At 41.7% G+C, this 18235-nt stretch overlaps 1 protein-coding gene across 1 annotated transcript; it reads left to right on the top strand.

Annotated features, from left to right (window-relative positions):
- The first annotated feature begins 251 nt into the window (after positions 1-251).
- On the top strand, positions 252-16384 carry myg1 (myg1 exonuclease). The gene is made up of 7 exons (XM_053411547.1): positions 252-664; positions 1479-1591; positions 4496-4655; positions 5618-5767; positions 7361-7483; positions 8176-8357; positions 15908-16384. Exons 1-7 carry the CDS (start codon positions 260-262, stop codon positions 16095-16097), a joined length of 1323 nt encoding a protein of 440 aa, XP_053267522.1. The 5' UTR covers positions 252-259; the 3' UTR covers positions 16098-16384.
- Positions 16385-18235: the final 1851 nt, after the last annotated feature.

Below are 18235 nucleotides of genomic sequence, written 5' to 3' on the forward strand. Positions count from 1 at the left end.
TGCGAAGGTTGTCGAATCCCACTCCTCCCCATCTGCATGCCAAAGTGGCCTTGGCAATAGACTGCACTTCCTGCGCAGAAGCGATATAATTCAATTTTATTTTATTAAATGTGCTTTAATTTTTTTATATTATATATTTTTTTAATTCATTTTTTCTTTTTAAAGCCCTAATAATTATGAATAGAATATTTTTATTAAAAAACAACATCAAACTAATGTCGTCTTGGAACCAGAGGGTGGCAGTAAAGCAACATTCTGGATGCCAGCTGCCGTAATGCAACAAAAAGAAGAAAAAGACTCCGGGGTTCACCGGTTCCCAAAACAAGCGCACCACATCCGGTCCGGCTGCCAAATACTTCCGCCACTGCCACCACCAACGCGGTCCGTTGTGAATGAAAGTGTCGCACCTGGTATGATTAAAAACAGGGTTTTAACAAACATAACTAAACCGCTGAGGGTTTCACGGCTCATAGCTCCACGCACCCACCTCCGCTGTTTGCTCCCCGTGAACGAGCCGCGCGCAGAAGCTCGTTTCATGTCCAGCGACGCAAAGAGACTCCGCTCAGAAAACATGTCGGGGACAAAGATCGGGACCCACAACGGCAGCTTCCACTGTGACGAGGTTCTGGCCTGTTTCTTCCTCCGCCAGCTCCCCGAGTATAAGGTGAGAGGAGATGCTAACGTGAGGCTAAGGCGCCATCAGCTGTTTAACACCGCAGTGCGTGAGACCTCTGCTTTGTAACAAACCCAAACACTGCAGGCACATCTGGCTGTAGCTGAATCCTGCAGGTGTTTGTGGACAGATGTGTTCTTGTGCTTCTCTGGTGTGGATCATATGTAACTGTTTCACCATGTAATGTGACAACGCACCACACGGGGGTGCTGCTGTATAGAATGAGGCTGATCTCCCTTAAACATAAAAATATCCTTAATATCTCCAGTCAAATTATAAATATTACATGTCAGGTTGAAATAGCAAAAATGCTCATCAGACTTAAGTGTTTCTACTAAATCCTTTTAGTACCTTTTTTATAAAGTGACACAAATCTACTGTCAGTATTCAAGAAATAAATCAACTCAGCAGGAATTGTGTGAGGTGTAACAGGTGCTGGTGTTAAAAATTGTTTCAGCCATCACAATATGATAAACACACAACTCATGTCAAGATATCTGTCACTGTATCGTCCAGTCTTACTCCATTAGATAGTAACCAGATGTTTTAAACACGTTATCACACTGTGTGTAGATATAATGCTTGTTGTGTATTTGTATTAAAGTGTCTTCAGTAATGTCCCATTTAGTAAGAGGCTTATTTCCATTGGCTCCAATCATGGCCACATTAAAAACATAGTTAATTGTGGTCATTGAATTCATTTCACTGTGTTTGTTGTTATTTCCTGGAGTTCTTCATTTCCACTTTACCAGAGACTTGATAGTGAATCCTGACAGATCCACAAATGCTTCTATTCCTTTCTCAGGATGCTGAGATCGTTCGGACCAGGGACCCGGCGAAGCTGGCAGAGTGCGACATCGTTGTAGATGTGGGAGGAGAGTTTAACCCGAAGGAGCACCGCTATGACCATCACCAGAGGTACGGCACTGACACTAAGATCTGTTTTTGATTTCTGTAGACGTTTGGTATAAATTAACTAAGATTGGAGAAGATATGGATATTTGTAGAACACAACTGAAACTTATCATTAACAATGGTTCTTTTCCATTTAAAGACAGCCCTTATGATGAATAAACTACAGATATTCGCCAGCTTTAAAATGTTACACTAGACATGTTAACATGAACACCAATATTTTGATATTAACCATGTATTTTCTCTTTAACTCAACTAAAGCCATACTTTAAATAATTAATAATACATTTATCTGCCGATGTTATCTTCTTGCAGACATATTTGCATCAGCTGGATTTAAGAAAAGGTTCTGAAAGTGAGAAAAGATTAATTGTGAAGCTATTTAAACGACCAATTACTTTTTTAAAAGTGCATTTTTTAAAGTTCGAGTTTAGACATCGCCAAGATTGTCAATAGGTTAATCAGTAAGTGTTTGTTGTGAGGCCTGCATTGGATCAGAAGCACACACTCCAATATAACATGACACCTTTATCCAGAGTGACTTCCTATAAGTGCATTAAACCATGAGGGTACAAACACAAAACAACAAAAATCATATTGGCTTCATAAAAGCCGAGCTAAAAAGTGATAACACCGGATTTCAGATCCATCCCTCTTTCAATTTGTTGTCCAGAAAACAAAGCTATAAATGTACATTATAATTTGTACCAAGGCTGAGAGGATTTCTAGGATCAAGGTCTCTGACATCCTTGAAGCCTCCTGATTGCATTAAATCACGAATGACCAGCCTCCGTGTTTTCGGCTACGTTTCCGTCCTAAGTTCCTTCCGAGTGATTGCATTCACTCAAAGTCTCGTCAGGTCGAGTAATCAGCCCACTCCAGTGGTCTCAGCTTAATGTCCCGATGATAATCAGCGATAGCTTGCATGACCACGGTGATAAAGATGTGCCAGAGCTCTCTTCCAGGCAGGCGGTTAGTGATAATTAGCCCATCTTCAATTGAACGGCCCCCTGCCGTTGGCTCACGAGGCCACGACACTGTCAGGGGCCGCAGGAGAAAGCAGCTGTCACTCACACATGCAGATGGGGCCACGGTGGTGATGATGGGCTGGGGTGCCGCAGGAAGCTGGATAAGGAGCTGCCAAGTGCGATTAGATTTCAATAGAACTTTAAATTTTTAAATGGTGACCATGTGCAGATTAAGTTGACAGCAAAAACCAATACATCACGGTTAAAATGTAAAATAAGACTGTTATTAAGCCACTAATAGAGTCAAATGACATTTTGGTGAAAGTTTATATACATTGTTTCTTGCCAAAAGTTAGATGAGAAAATCGATGTCACTCATGTCTGTCATTTTAAAAGGAGCTCAGATGGATAGCGTAGCTTTAAGACTAACAGAAGGAGAAACAGCTTGTCTGGCACCATTTATTCCTTCCTACTGGAGTGAGGCCTCAAAGAGCAGAAAGTTTCCTGAATGCATTTAAAAGCTTTACTGTTGCGAGGTGGATGCCAATACCAATATTAGAGAGTAAAACATTTCCGAAACTAAAATATGTGCAATTAAAAACAAACTTGGCAAATAACTCCTAAGATGGTGTCATCAAATTCTTATGACAAAGACATGCAATTTGATATTTTACAGTTTAACCATAAACTTTATTATTAAAAAGACAAATGCACATCATGTCTCCACAGTTTATAAAAAGGTTCTTATCGGTGCAAATCAGCAAGTATGTCAATGTTACCGATTTGTATTATCATGTTTTTGGAAACTTCAAACTCTAAATGTTAAAAGTGGTTTAATTACTCCTAAAAAAATGAATTCAGCTTTAAATGGTTTGAAAATGAAAAGCCAACCCTCACACCTAAGATGCTGAAACCAGCTTATTATCACGTCTGTGGTCAATATCTTATTGATTGAGTCATTAACTTAATGGATCTTCTCTTTCTAATGATGTGCACCTCTCGCCTGGATTTAGTTCAGTTTGGTAAATGCTCCTCGGCTCGGAGAGGAAACATCTTTGATCTTCACAGTTAGTTTGACGACTCCTCTTTGCAAATCTGTCTCTTTTCTTTCACAAATTGTCCTCTCTCACTCACTCCCATCTCCTGATAATCAGAATAGAAATCCTCAGCTTGGTCAATTAGTCCTTTTAATGACTGTGATTAAGTTACCCCCCCCCCCCAAAGCCCCCTCTGCATGTCACTTGTTCATTTCACGGCCTGTATTCGCTGAGCTCCAGCTCAAGCATCCCAATTAAGCCTGAATTAAATGACCAGCAAGGGCTCAGTTCTGGAGTCCGCCCATCTCAGCCCGTGGCTGAGGAGAGACCTCCGGTGGCTTTTATTTATGTTTCTCACGCTTGCACACTCGCCCGCGAGCTCTCGGATCCTGACTCGCTGCCTCAAGCTGAAGAGATTATTTGACACATGTCCCCTTGATGATATCTGATGCACGTCACAAGATGTGCTGCACACATCTGGCTGCAGCAGTTATTGGAAAATCTTTGAATAGTTTTTGAGCAGCTAAGGAGCAGAAGACTGATTTTGAATCACCCAAACCGTAATCTAAATATGAAGTGTGGATATCACTGAGCTCGGATTGTCCATTCTCTGTATCTTATTTTTTTAAATATATGCTGTTGTCTTGTTTGTTTCCTACGTCAGAGACAGAACTCTTTACAATACCGCACATTTGATTAACTTTAAACTGAGTGTGCAAATTGTTTTTCTAAATAAATCATCATGCCGCCTCAATCAGGAACATTTATCATTCTTCTGCAGATTATTTTCAGGATTAATTTGTTAATCTTTTGTCGATAATAAAATGTGAACAACTGCTGTTTTAAAACTGCTTTTCTGTTTCTGTAGTAGTCAGATAATAGATTGGTTTCTTTTTCCTCAGGACATTTACAGACAGCTACCACAGTTTGATTCCAGAGAAGCCGTGGGTGACCAAACTCAGCTCCGCCGGCCTGGTCTACCTGCACTTTGGCCACCGGGTGCTGGCCCAGCTGACGCAGCTGAAGGAGGATGACAGGCAGCTGGAGGTGCTCTATGACAAGGTGGGAGGAGAGTGGCGACGGATTTCCAACAGGCTGTGAATTACGTTTGATTGTGTTTTATAAGCTTTTGGCGATAAGAGCCGACGCCTGTGTCAATTTGCTGTTACAAACATAAACATGGGATTTCTGCAGCTGAATTTAGCCGTCATGTCCGGCCTCCTACGTGCTCTACTGACATCCCTCGCCTGAATGTTCCAGACATATTCCTGTTGTCATGAACAAGTACAACAACTGGATAAACCCCTGCTGGGTTTTTCATATGGAAGCCAAACTGGGAAAGATCCAGACCCAATATTTCAGAAAAATTATATGGATTTCAAACGGCCTCGTCAGATTCAATCTGTAGACACTGCAGTTATATTTAAATGTAATTTAGACAGCTCAGCCAGCAGGAGTCCTCGGAAGATAGAGATTTTAATGGTCAGTCCCATTAAGCAGCTAAATCTGAGGTCACCATGAATATTATCACTATTATAACACTAATCATTGATGTGTCAGTTTGTCGAAAGCCCAGAGTAATCCTTTCACTCGCGAGGCTTTGTGTATCCTCGGATGTTTCATGTCTCATCCTGAGCCAGTTCAAACAAACTGTTCCTCTATTTTTGCCTCAAAGCTTAGTTCCACTTGTAAAATGTCAACTCTTTGATGATTGACCTTGTGATGGGCTGAAGAGTTGACTTTTCAGCCCTTACTATGTTTAAGAATAACTGTTCCTCTTCTACTTGCTCTGGGAGCTTTGCCAGTGAACTGCAAAAGAGCTGCAATTTGCCAATTTCCTCTTGGTTTAATGATCCAGCCTTGCAATTTGGCCTCCAGTAAATGCCCTCACGCTGTGTCCAAATCAATCTCAGTGCAGTTCTCTCCCCTGAAAGTCCAAATGTCTTTACTACATTAGCCGGCCAGTGCTTCTCTATAAAATCTACAGCTCCATAATGTTTCATGTCTCTTTCGATTCCTCGCAGCTGTACGATAACTTCGTGGAGGAGGTTGATGCCATAGACAACGGCATTTCACAGTATGATGGGGAACCCCGCTACGCCATTTCCAGCACGCTGAGTGCACGTGTCGGCCACCTGAACCCACGCTGGAACAGCAAGAGTCAGGACACCGAGGTGAGCACATGTGAGTGATGGCATGAGTGTGCATGAGTGTGCATGAGTGTGCATGAGTGTGCATGTGTTCTCACTCGCATAACGTTCGTTCTATATCAGCTTGATGCAGTTGAATTCAATTATTCCAGTTGATTAAATAATATAAACTAATAACTTGCATATATAAATGTATAAGCCACACACACAAACAGTAATAAACCAAATTCAGTTTCATTTTATACAAAATATTGACTATGAAATCTTCACCAGGTTGGATGAACACAAAATTATTTAACTTTTTAGAAAAAGCTCTGCACACAAGTCCAGCATGCAAACACCTAAAAAGTGGCCGTATATTTCAGCCTGGTACCAGACAAGTAAAGAAATTTGAAATAGAAACAAAAGACATTTCTCAAAGTAAGTTTAAAATCAATAACCTTTGTCACCTTGCAACAAATCTGAAATGTGAACCTTTGAAGTCCCTTTTTGTTTTTGATAACTGAATGTTTAATACAAGGCAGCTCTACTATGGAGCGCCAATAAAAATCTTTTCTCCACATAATTTCATGATCTTGCACAAACCTGGGAAACCTGTATTGAAACAAAAAGACAAATTAGGTTAAGAATCCTGAGGTAAACAGCTCAGGTTAAATGCAGTGCTCTGTGTTCAGAGTTGTGCTGAAACAACAGAGCCCCACAAATGGACCAGCGTGACTTCTCTATCCTCATTAGTGCAGCAGTGGAACGCCTGCAGGGAAACAACACGTTTCCTCCACAATCTCATGAGATGCCTGCGGCCTGGCTGCATATATGTTGACTATCCCTACATTTTTCCATTGTCGTGGATTATCCCAGTGGAGTAGACAGCATTATTTTTCAGGATTTTATGTCCTAGCCTTTTCCTCCAACTTCCCTACTCACTCCGAGAGACTGTTCTGAGACTTCAGAAAGTGAAAAAGATTTAAATTGGAGGAAGGTTTGGCAGATAAATGAATGGCTGACTGACCTGCTGAACTCTGAACAGTGGCTGTTTCTGATAAGTGAAAAACCTAAATGGATTTTCTCCTCCAGCCACAACTGTTGAACTGGGACATTGCAGATCCCTCAATCGTGTGTGTGTGTGTGTGTGTGTGTGTGTGTGTGTGTGTGTGTGTGTGTGTGTGTGTGTGTGTGTGTGTGTGTGTGTGTGTGTGTGTGTGTGTGTGTGTGTGTGTGTGTGTGTGTGTGTGTGTGTGTGTGTGTGTGTGTGTGTGTGTGTGTGTGTGTGGGCTATGGTGTACACACATGCTTATGATTGCATGTGCTCAAATCCATATCTGTCTTTCTCATGCTCTCTTGGTTGGAGAGAGGAAGGTCAGACTGAGGTTTGTGCAGAACGTGACATGAAGCAATGCTGCAGAGATCACTGAGGAGATGGTTATACACATCAAAATGCAAAATCGAAGGCTTTAATGACAAACGATGTGAATTTTTGGGGGATTTTGCACCAAGTTATTTTTCTCTTTCCTCAAAATGACATATTCAGTCATGTTGGTTGTCAAAACAATGTATTTCTGCCTTCACAATATGAAATCACTGTATTAATTTGTCTATGTTTACTCCTGTTTTCACTAGGAAGGTTTCAGGAAGGCCATGAAGATGGTTGGGGAGGAGTTCCTGGACCGTGTGGATTTTTACCAGTCCTCCTGGTTGCCGGCTCGTGTGGTGGTGGAGGAAGCTGTTAAGAAAAGACATCAGGTACTTGACCGTCTGATCTAATGTTCTTATTTAAGTTGGTTACTGCACTACTGTCATTACCTTTTATTAATTAATTCTGCTCCTTGTACTTGACTGTGTACATGTTGTATATAATACACATTTATACCAAACACACTAATCTCTAAATAATTGCTCAGTCAACTCCTCCAGGAGATGAGGGTAGTTTAGTATGGAGCCATAAAAGTCTTAGATAATTCCAAAAACTTAAAAAAATGATTAAATTACGTTTTACAATGACACCCATTTTCATGTTTTGTATGAAGGACTTTTTAACATAACAATTCAATTAAAATTTTTTACATTCTTTTCAATGATGGTCATTATGAATGTACCTTTTTTAATCCCTAATGGAGATATTTAGCGGTGGCTGCATGATTTATATCTGTGTAGTTTTCTATTTTCAGTTCTTTGACATTTTTATTTTGAATATAATGAAAAATATACTGTTCTGGTCTCATATTTAGCTTCTGTTAAATCATGTTATATAATATTAGACATTATTATATTGACAAACTTGATTATGAAGGTGTACATTTGATTACTGTTTTTCTAAATTACACAAAAATCTGCAATTGTCACCTCTCTCCAAAATTACAGCGCTCCCCCTTTTTTGTGTTTCTCATTTATCTTGCTCATAACATGCAATTTCACGGCTCCCTTCACATCTCCAGGTAGATCCCAGTGGAGAGGTCCTGTTGTTCTCCCAGGGCGGGTGTCCCTGGAAGGAGCATCTGTTTGCCCTGGAGAATGATCTCAACGTGGAGACGCCCATCAAGTTTGTCCTGTACCCAGACCAGAACGGACAGTGGAGGGTCCAGTGTGTTCCCGCTGGGCTCCACACCTTTAATAACAGGTAATTTAATTTTTCCAATTCAAAATATTATGGTAAACTACGAATTTAAGCCATTGGTGTCTGAGCTCTTATTATTTCGGGCACTACCCAGGGCGTCACTTTCAAGTTACGGTTGAAATATGGACTGGGAAATTAAAAGCTTTGCCTTCACGCTCCGTTTCCCTCTCCACCACCACAGTCCAGTACAAAGCACTGCATTACTGTTGATGTCCCACTTAACCCACCTGTCAATCTCCTGCTCCAACCTCGTCACATTCACAAACACAACCCCCAGATACTGTGTCACTCGGGTTGAGAAGCAATTCTTCACACTCGAAGGTGCTGAGTCTCATCATGGCCCCTTCACACTCTGCTGCAACAAGCTCCAGTGTTGGCTAAAGGTCACAGCCTGATGAGGCAATAGAATCGCATCATCTGCAAAGAGCGGCAATGCAATTCTGATCCTCCCGATGCAAACACACTCTCCTCACCCCTCGCCCCTCACCCCTCGCCCCACCTGCACCTTGAGATCGTGTCCATGAATATTACAAACAGGATTGAAGATGAGGGAAAACCCTGGATTTTGGTTTGGCTGAGGATGTGGATGCCACTTTCACTTTGGTATTTCAAGAAGCAGATGGCTTGCAGCAGGTGCCCTGGTAATCCTCCCACCCCAACCCACACACACACACACATAATAAAATTGCACTTCTGCGTCATGAGTTACCTTGGCAGAAATCAAGAATGCAGAACTTGCAGGGAGGTTGTGACCCTGACTAGCAAGCAGATTCTCACAGCCGGGATTGATTTCTTTATTATTCATTTATTATGTATTTACCTGTGGAAAACACAGTGATAGACAGAGCTCTGGAGTCTCCCAGATGAGCCCTGGTGACAGATGATATCACTTTTGTACGTATTGGACGATTTGACAACTACCCACAGAGGGCTGACATGTCATCCGGGGAGAATATCCGTTTGTTTTCTTCTCACACTAGTCCCAAAGGGTTTGAAAGGATGTAAACAAACGCAACACCCCAGCGCAGCCTCCTGAGCACTTTTTCCAGGCTCACCTCTCTCTCAGGTGTTTCCTTTTTGGATTTCCTAATGTTAATTGCACGCTTGGCTTCAAATACAGCAGGCTGGGTCATTCTAATTTAAACATACTCCAAGATGTTTATGAAGGGGATTATTATGAATGTGAGTTTCACGCTCTATTGAACAACACAACGTCTCACAATCAAAACCCACTTGTAATATTAATACAATTCAGGCTTGTTAGATTAGCTTTCCCAATTATCTTTAAATAATAGCAATGAAAGAATTGATGAAGAAACCAGTACTTCGGAATTTGAATGTGCTTTAATTAAACAAATGTATTAAAAAAATATATATATATCAACTGGTAATGCACAATTTCAGCAGCCAAATTCTATTGGAGATGTTGTTGCTCTCCAGTCTCTCTCTTGTTATTCCAAATGTCCCTTGGGATCTATACACTATTCCTCTGTCTATTTCTGCCACTAGTTCAGTACACTGCAACTTTTGTCTTTTATAAACTTCCTGGATGCTCTTCTTTCATGGACCTGTCAGCTGACCTATCAGTTCACATCCTGGTTGAGTACCATAGGATGTCCCATTGTGGTGGTGGTTAAGTGCTTTGGCCTTAAGACTGAAAACCAAATTAACCATGTCTTGTGTTTCTTGCTGGACTGATCCCAAATTAGCATTGCATGTTCAGTACACTTTTAGAATGATTCGATTTTTTTGTGTTGTTGCAGATTGGGTCAATGCAGTTGTTTGGTCGCAGAATCGTGCTATTACTCATTGCAATTCAAGAGAAGCAAAGTCTTTCTTTCCTCATTCATCAGTGTGATACTGAGGAATTTTTCCTTTAGCAGATGATTCCATCCCCATTTAGAACACTCTGCGTCACTCAGTGGGAACACTCTGTTTCCACATCACCATCACCAGTCTGCTCTTCTAAACACGTCATTCAGTTCACGAAGCTTTGTTGGTGCAGCCTTGAAGTTGGTTCGGCCACAGCCAGCGAATCAAAGAAGGCGACACTCTCCTGGATTCCTTACGTGGTCCTCGTGTTTTCCTTTATTAGCACAAACAGAGACGGGTCAGTTCACAGCCGGTGAGGAGACGCTCGCTGAAATGGACAAAATAGCATTGCATTAGAATCACTATTCTCCATTTCAATCTTTTAATCTTTTTTGATGTTGTGATACTTTGGATTGTTTGTGCCATACATGTACATATCTCACCTTTCCAGGCTGTGTGCATTAGTCCCTAAGTGTTGATCATTTTCTCATCTCCTTGTCATATTGAGGACTTCACCCCACAAGCCTGCCACTTAAAGGAACGCTCCCTCATCCGTGCTCATTAAATCACATTCATATTCACTCGTGACACCCAGTGCCACTCAGTAGAAATGGTGTTGACAAGACAAAGACCCGATGTGTTAATTTCCCCAGATAATTAAAACCTCAAGTTTGTGTGCCCGGCCTCTAGAGGGGAATTGTTTACCGGATTAGCATCTTCTGCACGTTGACCCACAATGCTGCAACTGCTCACAACATTTTACACTGTGTACAGCAGAGTGCAAACCAGTGGATATTTGGTGTGGCCCTAACTGGCTCTCCCACACCAGCATGGCCTCCTCTCCTCCATCTCTCTCACTATTAGCTACCTCGATTTCTTCCTGACCCTCTCCCCCTGCTTCATGCAGCTTGCTGTAGCACCGCTGGTTGAACTCTGGAAATATTCAAAACCAATTAAATTGAAAGCTAATCGCACGGTTCAGCTTTCCCTTGTGTGATTTCCAGGTAATCGGTTTTGCTAAGACCTCTCGCCCAGACTGTCTTCCTGCCGCCTCAGGACGAGCCCTTCTATGTCTTTGAAAACATTTTTCAATTTACCGACATGCAGGTTCAGACGAGCCGTCAACATTGACTTGCAGTTTGTGTAACGTACCTCAACTACACAGACAAATTCTAACAACAGCCCTTCCTCATGGGTATGATGATGCTTTGATTCAGACTTTTCACAGGCAGGTTTGTTGTTGGTGTGTTTGAGAGAGAAAATCAGCATGTGTAGGTCAGTGTTGCTCTTTTTGCCGACTGCCACAAATAAATCATGGAAAGTATGGAAATGACCGGGTATAGAAAACCTTTCCCACCGCAAAGTCTTCTACACTGAATCACCAGTGACAGAGGTGAAAGAATATTGGTTGTGATTTGTGCTTTACAAAACGAAAGAGATGGAAAATATTGACTGAAAAAAAGAGTACTGAAAACCATTTTCCTTTTTGGATCCGATTCAGAAATGAGCAGATTCGTTTGGCTCCCTCTCTTACAAGCTTTTATCACACTTTTTTTATCTCTTCTCACCACTTCAGTTGCAAAACATTTCAAGTTAAATTTTTATTGATAATTTTATACATGCATGCACATGTAATAATATTTAACCTAAAGCTTTCCCATCAGATATGCTGAATTAGATGCTTTAAATGATAAAAGCCAAGAATACTTTTTCCAATGCAAGATTTGTCTTAATATTAATTTTATTTGGTAAAAAAGGTCTTTGAAACTCATAAATTGAACGTGTGTATATGTGTAGACACCCTGTGTTGTTCAGACCAAATCCCTTTGAGTAGAATTTGGAATGTCGGACTGTATGAATATTGACTTGGCATCTTCGATAGCTCAGACATTAGACCAGACGACCACGGCAGATGGTCTCTTAGCCGCTGGTCCACCTGCCCGCCATGTTTTTAGAATGTGTCGTTTCCTCTGACAGTATGTGCCCTGAAGCTTTTATCCCTGGTTTGACACGTCTCATCAATGATTCACTGTGGGCTGCTTGGGAGCAGTAGGGGGCTTCCAGAGCACATCATGCCCAAAGAAACAGGAGGAGGCTGGGATCTCTTTTTGATATCAGCCTGGCTGCACTGTTACTTTCTATTTCCTCTCCTATCAGTGTTTCTTTTCCTCCTCTCATTCTCTCATTTCTCTAACGTACAGTATTCATGTCTGATTCCTATCATCGCCCAATTCCATTTCATCACCTTTTCCCCTTTATGCCATGCTCCTTCCTGTTAATCCCATTTCTCCCCCCACTTCCTCTATCACTCCATCATCCCTATCGTGCCTTCTCACCTTTCACACCCTCCACCCCTCCATCTCCTCATCCCTGTGCTGAGCTCCCCCCCACTCTGTTGCAGAATCTCATCAGGCGGCAGCCCTTTCAACTTAAGAGACACAGGCACCCGTGTGTAGTCATACCTCAAAAGATTTTATGTAATGCAAACAGGGTGGTTGCTGTGTAGAGCGACATAAGAACAATGGCCACAGAGATGGATAAAAAGCAGAGCTCCAGATGGCTCTGTCTCCGGGTGGCCTGCTTCCTTCCAGTGTGCAAGTGCCGCCTTGCGAAAGGTGTGTTGTTATCACCCGTGTTCCTGCTACTGCACCTGGGGGAGAACAGGGTCTATTTTTATCAGCATTGCATTGCTAAGGACATGTGAGCAGGGAGAAGAAAGAGGGTGATGGAAGCAGTCCGTCCTCTGAGATGTTAAATATAGGATAATGATGAAAAATGACTTGCTCAATCAGAACATTTCTGGAAAAATTTGTAAATAATATATATAAATATCTATATTTTTAATTAAGAGATAATAAGATCATTTAAATGCTCAGAAAACAGTAATTATTATTTCCTCAAAAAGCCCTGGTTAACTGTCCAATAGTTGAAGATGAGATATAAAATATAAAAGCTATAAAGATGTAAAAGAAAAAACCGCAAGCTAGGAGCTATGAAAAAAAAAACAATCGTGATGAAACAATTCTCATTTTCTTTCCATGATCATATTCGTATCTTTTTTTTCCACTCTGCCCTCTTTTGAGATCAATTGACTAAATCTCTGGTAAATGGCTCCTGCTGAAAGAAGAAGAATAAAGTGTTTAAATTCTCTAGCAAATATATTGTGTCCCTGAACTTGTAGTCAGCAGGCTGTGGGATAATCTGGTACCTTGGTATTTTCTATCAACGGCATTATGAGACGAATTTCTATGCACCTGACTGATCACATTAAGCCTGGAGTGAGCAAATAAATTATGAAAATTGAAGAAAAAAAATATGCCAGGAAAGAAAAAGCTATTCTGGTCTGGTGCTTTTTTTGATCCGAAGAATATTTCTATGCCCATTTCATACACCTGGGGACAACTAAACTAAAGAAGGTGCTGAGTTCCGGAGCTTAGACTGAACCATCTTCATGATATACTTCAGGATGTCTGCTGACTACAGGAGCTGGGTCACCTGTTGCTTGATCCTATCTTCAACTTACATTGTCTCCTTTTAGAGGCAACAATAAATGAGCAATCGCTAAAGACGAATAATATCAGACTAGATGGAGGAAGACGTTGTTCTACTGCTGCTTCAAAGAGTTTCGTCAACTACACACATTCTGATTGGTTAGATATCGAAAGCGACTCCTTGGAAAATCGACCTTGGTTAGAAAAATATCAAAAGCAGCAATATTGTCCTTCAACATTCGTAACATAGGTTCACAAGATATGAAGAAAGGACGAATCACATGAAAGATACCATCTTGTGTGCAAAGGCCTTACATCTCTCCAAGGAAAAAGCATGTTTAAAGTCTGTACTATAGAAATCGTGTCCATAGATTATGAGTCAGCAAACTGCAGGAGAATTGAATACCTTCACACAAATGACCGTCATTATCAGATTCTACACAACATCTCTAAATACAAGCAGATTTTACACTTTGATAACACGTTATCTCCAGTCTCCCATTTATTTCCCTAATTAAGCAGCTTCTCCATATATCTGTCTCATGATGGTTTAATAAAGGTCTTAGTGGGGATGGAGGGGGGGGTCGTTCTTATCCAATGAAAAGAGTAATTTTCTAATTATGGCCTTATTCTTAGACATCGGTCATCTTGAGAATCAGAGCTTCCTGGCCTGTCCTAACAACAGTCATCCCCCTCCCACTCTTTTCCTCATTACCAGCCCTGTTGACCTTTCCGCTGAGCTGGTTTTCCAGCCATACTGGGGAGCTATTGATTGCTCGGTTCATTTAACAGGGATTACGGGTTCGTCATGCTTTCCTCCCCATGTGGTCTCATGACAGTCTTAATGGGGATACGACTGTACAGCCTGCCGGTGAGAGGAGTCTTGAGAGAAATCGAGTTTCGATGCACGTGTACACATCAACAATTATTTCCGTGTGATTTCTGATGGATTTAGAAGCTCCTCACATCCTGAATCGTATGTTATACAGAGTGGGGAAAGACATTTTAAAAGGAAAATTCAGGAGAGAAAACATTTCACTCATTTCGAACTTTCTGACAGCCGTTTCACTTTTTAGTCTCACAGGGTTTGAGCTGTTCCGTACATCATCGAGTGTGTGACAGCGAGGAAGAGAAACCCGAGGTTGACATGACATTTTATAATGAGACTTGATGCCTTTTAGCAGATTGAGTGAGTTTTTTGGGGCTTTTCAAGTCTATTTCAGAAGCAGTGGAAGTGTGAGAGGCGGGCGATGAAGTGATGGAATCGGAATGGAATCGGTATCAAAGACTACTAAATCGATCTATTATTATATGAACGGACAATACAGAGGTCTGAGAGGAAGGAGATAATAACTCCATCGAAGCAGGAGTCACACACACACACACACACACACACACCATCACGTAATGTGTTTCAAACCATGTGCCAGGCTGTAGACAGGTCGGTGCTTCATCCAGTGGGTGGTAAATGAGCTGCTCTACATTTTGATGAATTCTCAGCCTGTGTACGCGTCATCCAAAGACTCTTTGTTGAGGTCAAATCGTAAGCCCTGGCCGAGCCAATCTTTTCTCTACTTCGTGAGATTGCCTGTTGTCTCCGCCGAAACAGCTTGTCTCTCAAACCGCGGTGCCAATCTGGGATGTTTCCACACTGCTTAAGAGGGACAAAGCTGATGTTAGTTGTCATTTTGCTGGGTGTGCAGTGGCGCTGTAAAGCAAGGGTTACTGCAGTTTACCTTTAATGGCAGCAGTTTACGTCCCATTCTCCAGGTCATTGAATCTGAAAATACAAAGAGCAATTCAAGTCTTACTGCGGAAGCCATACAGAAAAAAACAGAAGGAAATCATGATCATTTAGTTCTTATCTTTAAACGTCTGTTTTCTTTCCGTTATCGATTATCGTTGCCAGACACCCAATGAGATGTAATTATGCTTGTTTGTCTTAGAAACACAAAACCCGTAGTTCTTTGGTTTCCTGTTGTATAAAAGAAAGCAAGGACATTTGAGAAGACATGACCAGAAATGTTTTTTGTATTTTTGCTCAAACAATGAACATGAGAGAAGTAGTTTTCTTTGGTTTTATTCCCTTCATACGCTGATATTTTGTTAATAGGATTCCTGGGTTAGAAGTGGTGTTATATTTGCTGGTTGTCTGCTTGTACAGCCCAGTGTGTCAACAGGAAGTGAGCAGCTGACCACATAGCGTACTCCATCTGTGAGCCAACCTGCCCTTCTGTCTTCCTCTCCCAGGCTGTCCTTGCTGGAGGAGTGGCGTGGCGTCAGAGACGATGCGCTGTCGAAGCTCAGCGGGATCGAGGGCTGCATCTTCGTCCACACTGGAGGCTTTATTGGCGGGAACAAGACCCAGGAAGGCGCCCTGGAGATGGCCCGGAGGACCCTGCAGGCTGCAGCCCAGTCCCCTACAAATGGAAGCAGCTGACCGGTTGGAGAAGGTGGCCAACAGCACATTTTGATCTCGGGGTTAGGCCTCAGAGAGGATGGCAAGGATTAAAATGTTATTTTCCTAGCTTGCAGTTTGTTCATCCCACCCAGGGCTAATGTTTTGTTCTGTTTTGCCAGAGTTGGGATGGTATGGAAATGACAGCCAAATAACCTTGAACCAGTTCCCTAATACCTATGTCTATAAACACTCATGTTATTCGTCTCTCCATTTGTATCAAAATCTGTTTCGGTATTCATTTGAAATAAAAAACTATTTGAATTATATTCTGGTCTCAGTATTTGGTTAAATCCACAAATCCCAATCCCCGTTTCCCAGTCTCTTGATTTTTGCTCACTACGTTCAATTGCACAAGATATTCCAGGTTCCCTTTTTCCAAAAATGATGATAAAAGTTGATTTAACACTAAATTAACACTTGCACATGTCAGTGTCATAAGAATTTCTTAAATGACATAAACAAACGGCAGCGATCTTTATCGATAGAGAAACCCTAACCTCACTTTTGGGGAGCTGATCCGTTGTTCATCTTTGTGTATCACAAACTGGACACAACATTTTAGATACACGTTCCAAAAATATATGTCCAAATAAATCCAAATATCAACATTTCTTTCAGAAAACGCAAAATTCTGATTAAGACTTAATTCAGAGTATAATAAGCTGTTAGCATAAGCTGTATTCCTGTTATTATCATATTTGGTTTAGTAGTGTAACATCAGCTGCCGTCTCTTCCCAGCTCCGGCGTCTTCAAAGCCCGTGACTACCACAGACTTTATCTTTCAAGGGTGGGTTTGCACTCACGGACGCACCTGGACGGCGGTTTTGTCCTTTCATTTGCAGACGTGCCTAAATGAACTGCAGCACTACAAAGAGATGCTGGGGCCACTTCCGCTGGCTGCACGATCAAAGCCTCAATAATGAGGCCTGTTTAATTCTGAGAAAATTCAATTTGCACGCGGCACAAAGAGGTCCTCGTTGGGGCAGCCGGTGTTGTGACAAGGTTACCTCCACAGTGAGACGCCGCGTACAGCCAATTTCCCTGTAATAAAGTTGTGGAGGGGGGGGGGGTGAGCCTTCAATTTTCACATTAATACTCCGAATCTTCATTCCCCTGTCGCTCTACCTGTTACTCCTCCCTCACTGCCTCTTAACAATTTTTATTTTATTCACCTCACAGTGCAAATGCCCTAGCAGCAGAGAATAAAGAAAACATTTCAGGTGTGGTTATTGTTGCTTATGAAACAGAGAAGCCTTTTGTGCTCTGAGTGAAAACTGCTCACAAATAGAAACATTAAACAAGTTTAAATAAAATCACGTGCGAACACAATAGTCAAAACAATGAAGATCTCAGTGTGTCACCTGATCTGTAGCTAGTCTCAAGTGCTGAGTTATTGTCTCCTTTTACCTGAGAGAGCAGTAATGGATTTAGAAAAGACATTAGCTTTGTGTCTCTCTTACACAAACACACACACACACACACATATACACACACACACACACACTTTAGTGTTATTACTGCGCTCTATTCTGCTGGACCATTTCCAAGGTCTCAATCCAATCTATACACATTTGTGACAGCCATTTACAGTGGCGTGGTTCTCATTGTAATCTCTGCCAGCCAGCCGTCAGTTGTTATGAGAGATACAGATGATAACCCCCCCCCCCCCCCTCTTCTTCCAGCCTCCCTCGCTGAAAGGAGGCATGAGATTGCGAAGGTGTGTTCAATGTGACGGCGTAATTGCAGCCGCTTTGGGAGAGACATCACATTGAAAGGGAAGGAGAGGGAAAAGAAAAACATTATTGTAGCCTCATGAATTGATTTGAGTTTCCAGCCACCACTTTACCCTCGCATGCACAGTTTCTGGCTTTTTCGCAATCAAGTGCACTTGCTGACTGGATTTTTAAATCTTCGAAAGTTTTTTCCCTGCCATTCCCCCCCCCCATTTTTGTTTGTTTTATTCATTCCACCCGATGCTTCCCCCCCCACTGAGCCAGATAGGCCGAGCCAGCGTGAAATCCTTCTCCGTCGAATCACCTACAAAGCACTATTTTTTAATACTGTATTTTGTCAGCAGGGGTGTTTTTTTTTTTTTCTCTGCGTTGTAGTTTTCTCAC

This window comes from Pleuronectes platessa, chromosome 2 (assembly GCF_947347685.1).
Source record: "Pleuronectes platessa chromosome 2, fPlePla1.1, whole genome shotgun sequence".
In the NCBI taxonomy this organism is placed as follows: domain Eukaryota; kingdom Metazoa; phylum Chordata; class Actinopteri; order Pleuronectiformes; family Pleuronectidae; genus Pleuronectes; species Pleuronectes platessa.

Excerpts from the sequence above, each read along its gene's own strand:
- myg1 (XM_053411547.1), top strand. The coding sequence starts at position 260 with ATGCCAGCTGCCGTAATGCAACAAAAAGAAGAAAAAGACTCCGGGGTT. Across the intron at positions 665-1,478 it reads GCCAGCTCCCCGAGTATAAG|GATGCTGAGATCGTTCGGAC; the intron begins GTGAGAGGAGAT and ends TTCCTTTCTCAG. Across the intron at positions 1,592-4,495 it reads CGCTATGACCATCACCAGAG|GACATTTACAGACAGCTACC; the intron begins GTACGGCACTGA and ends CTTTTTCCTCAG.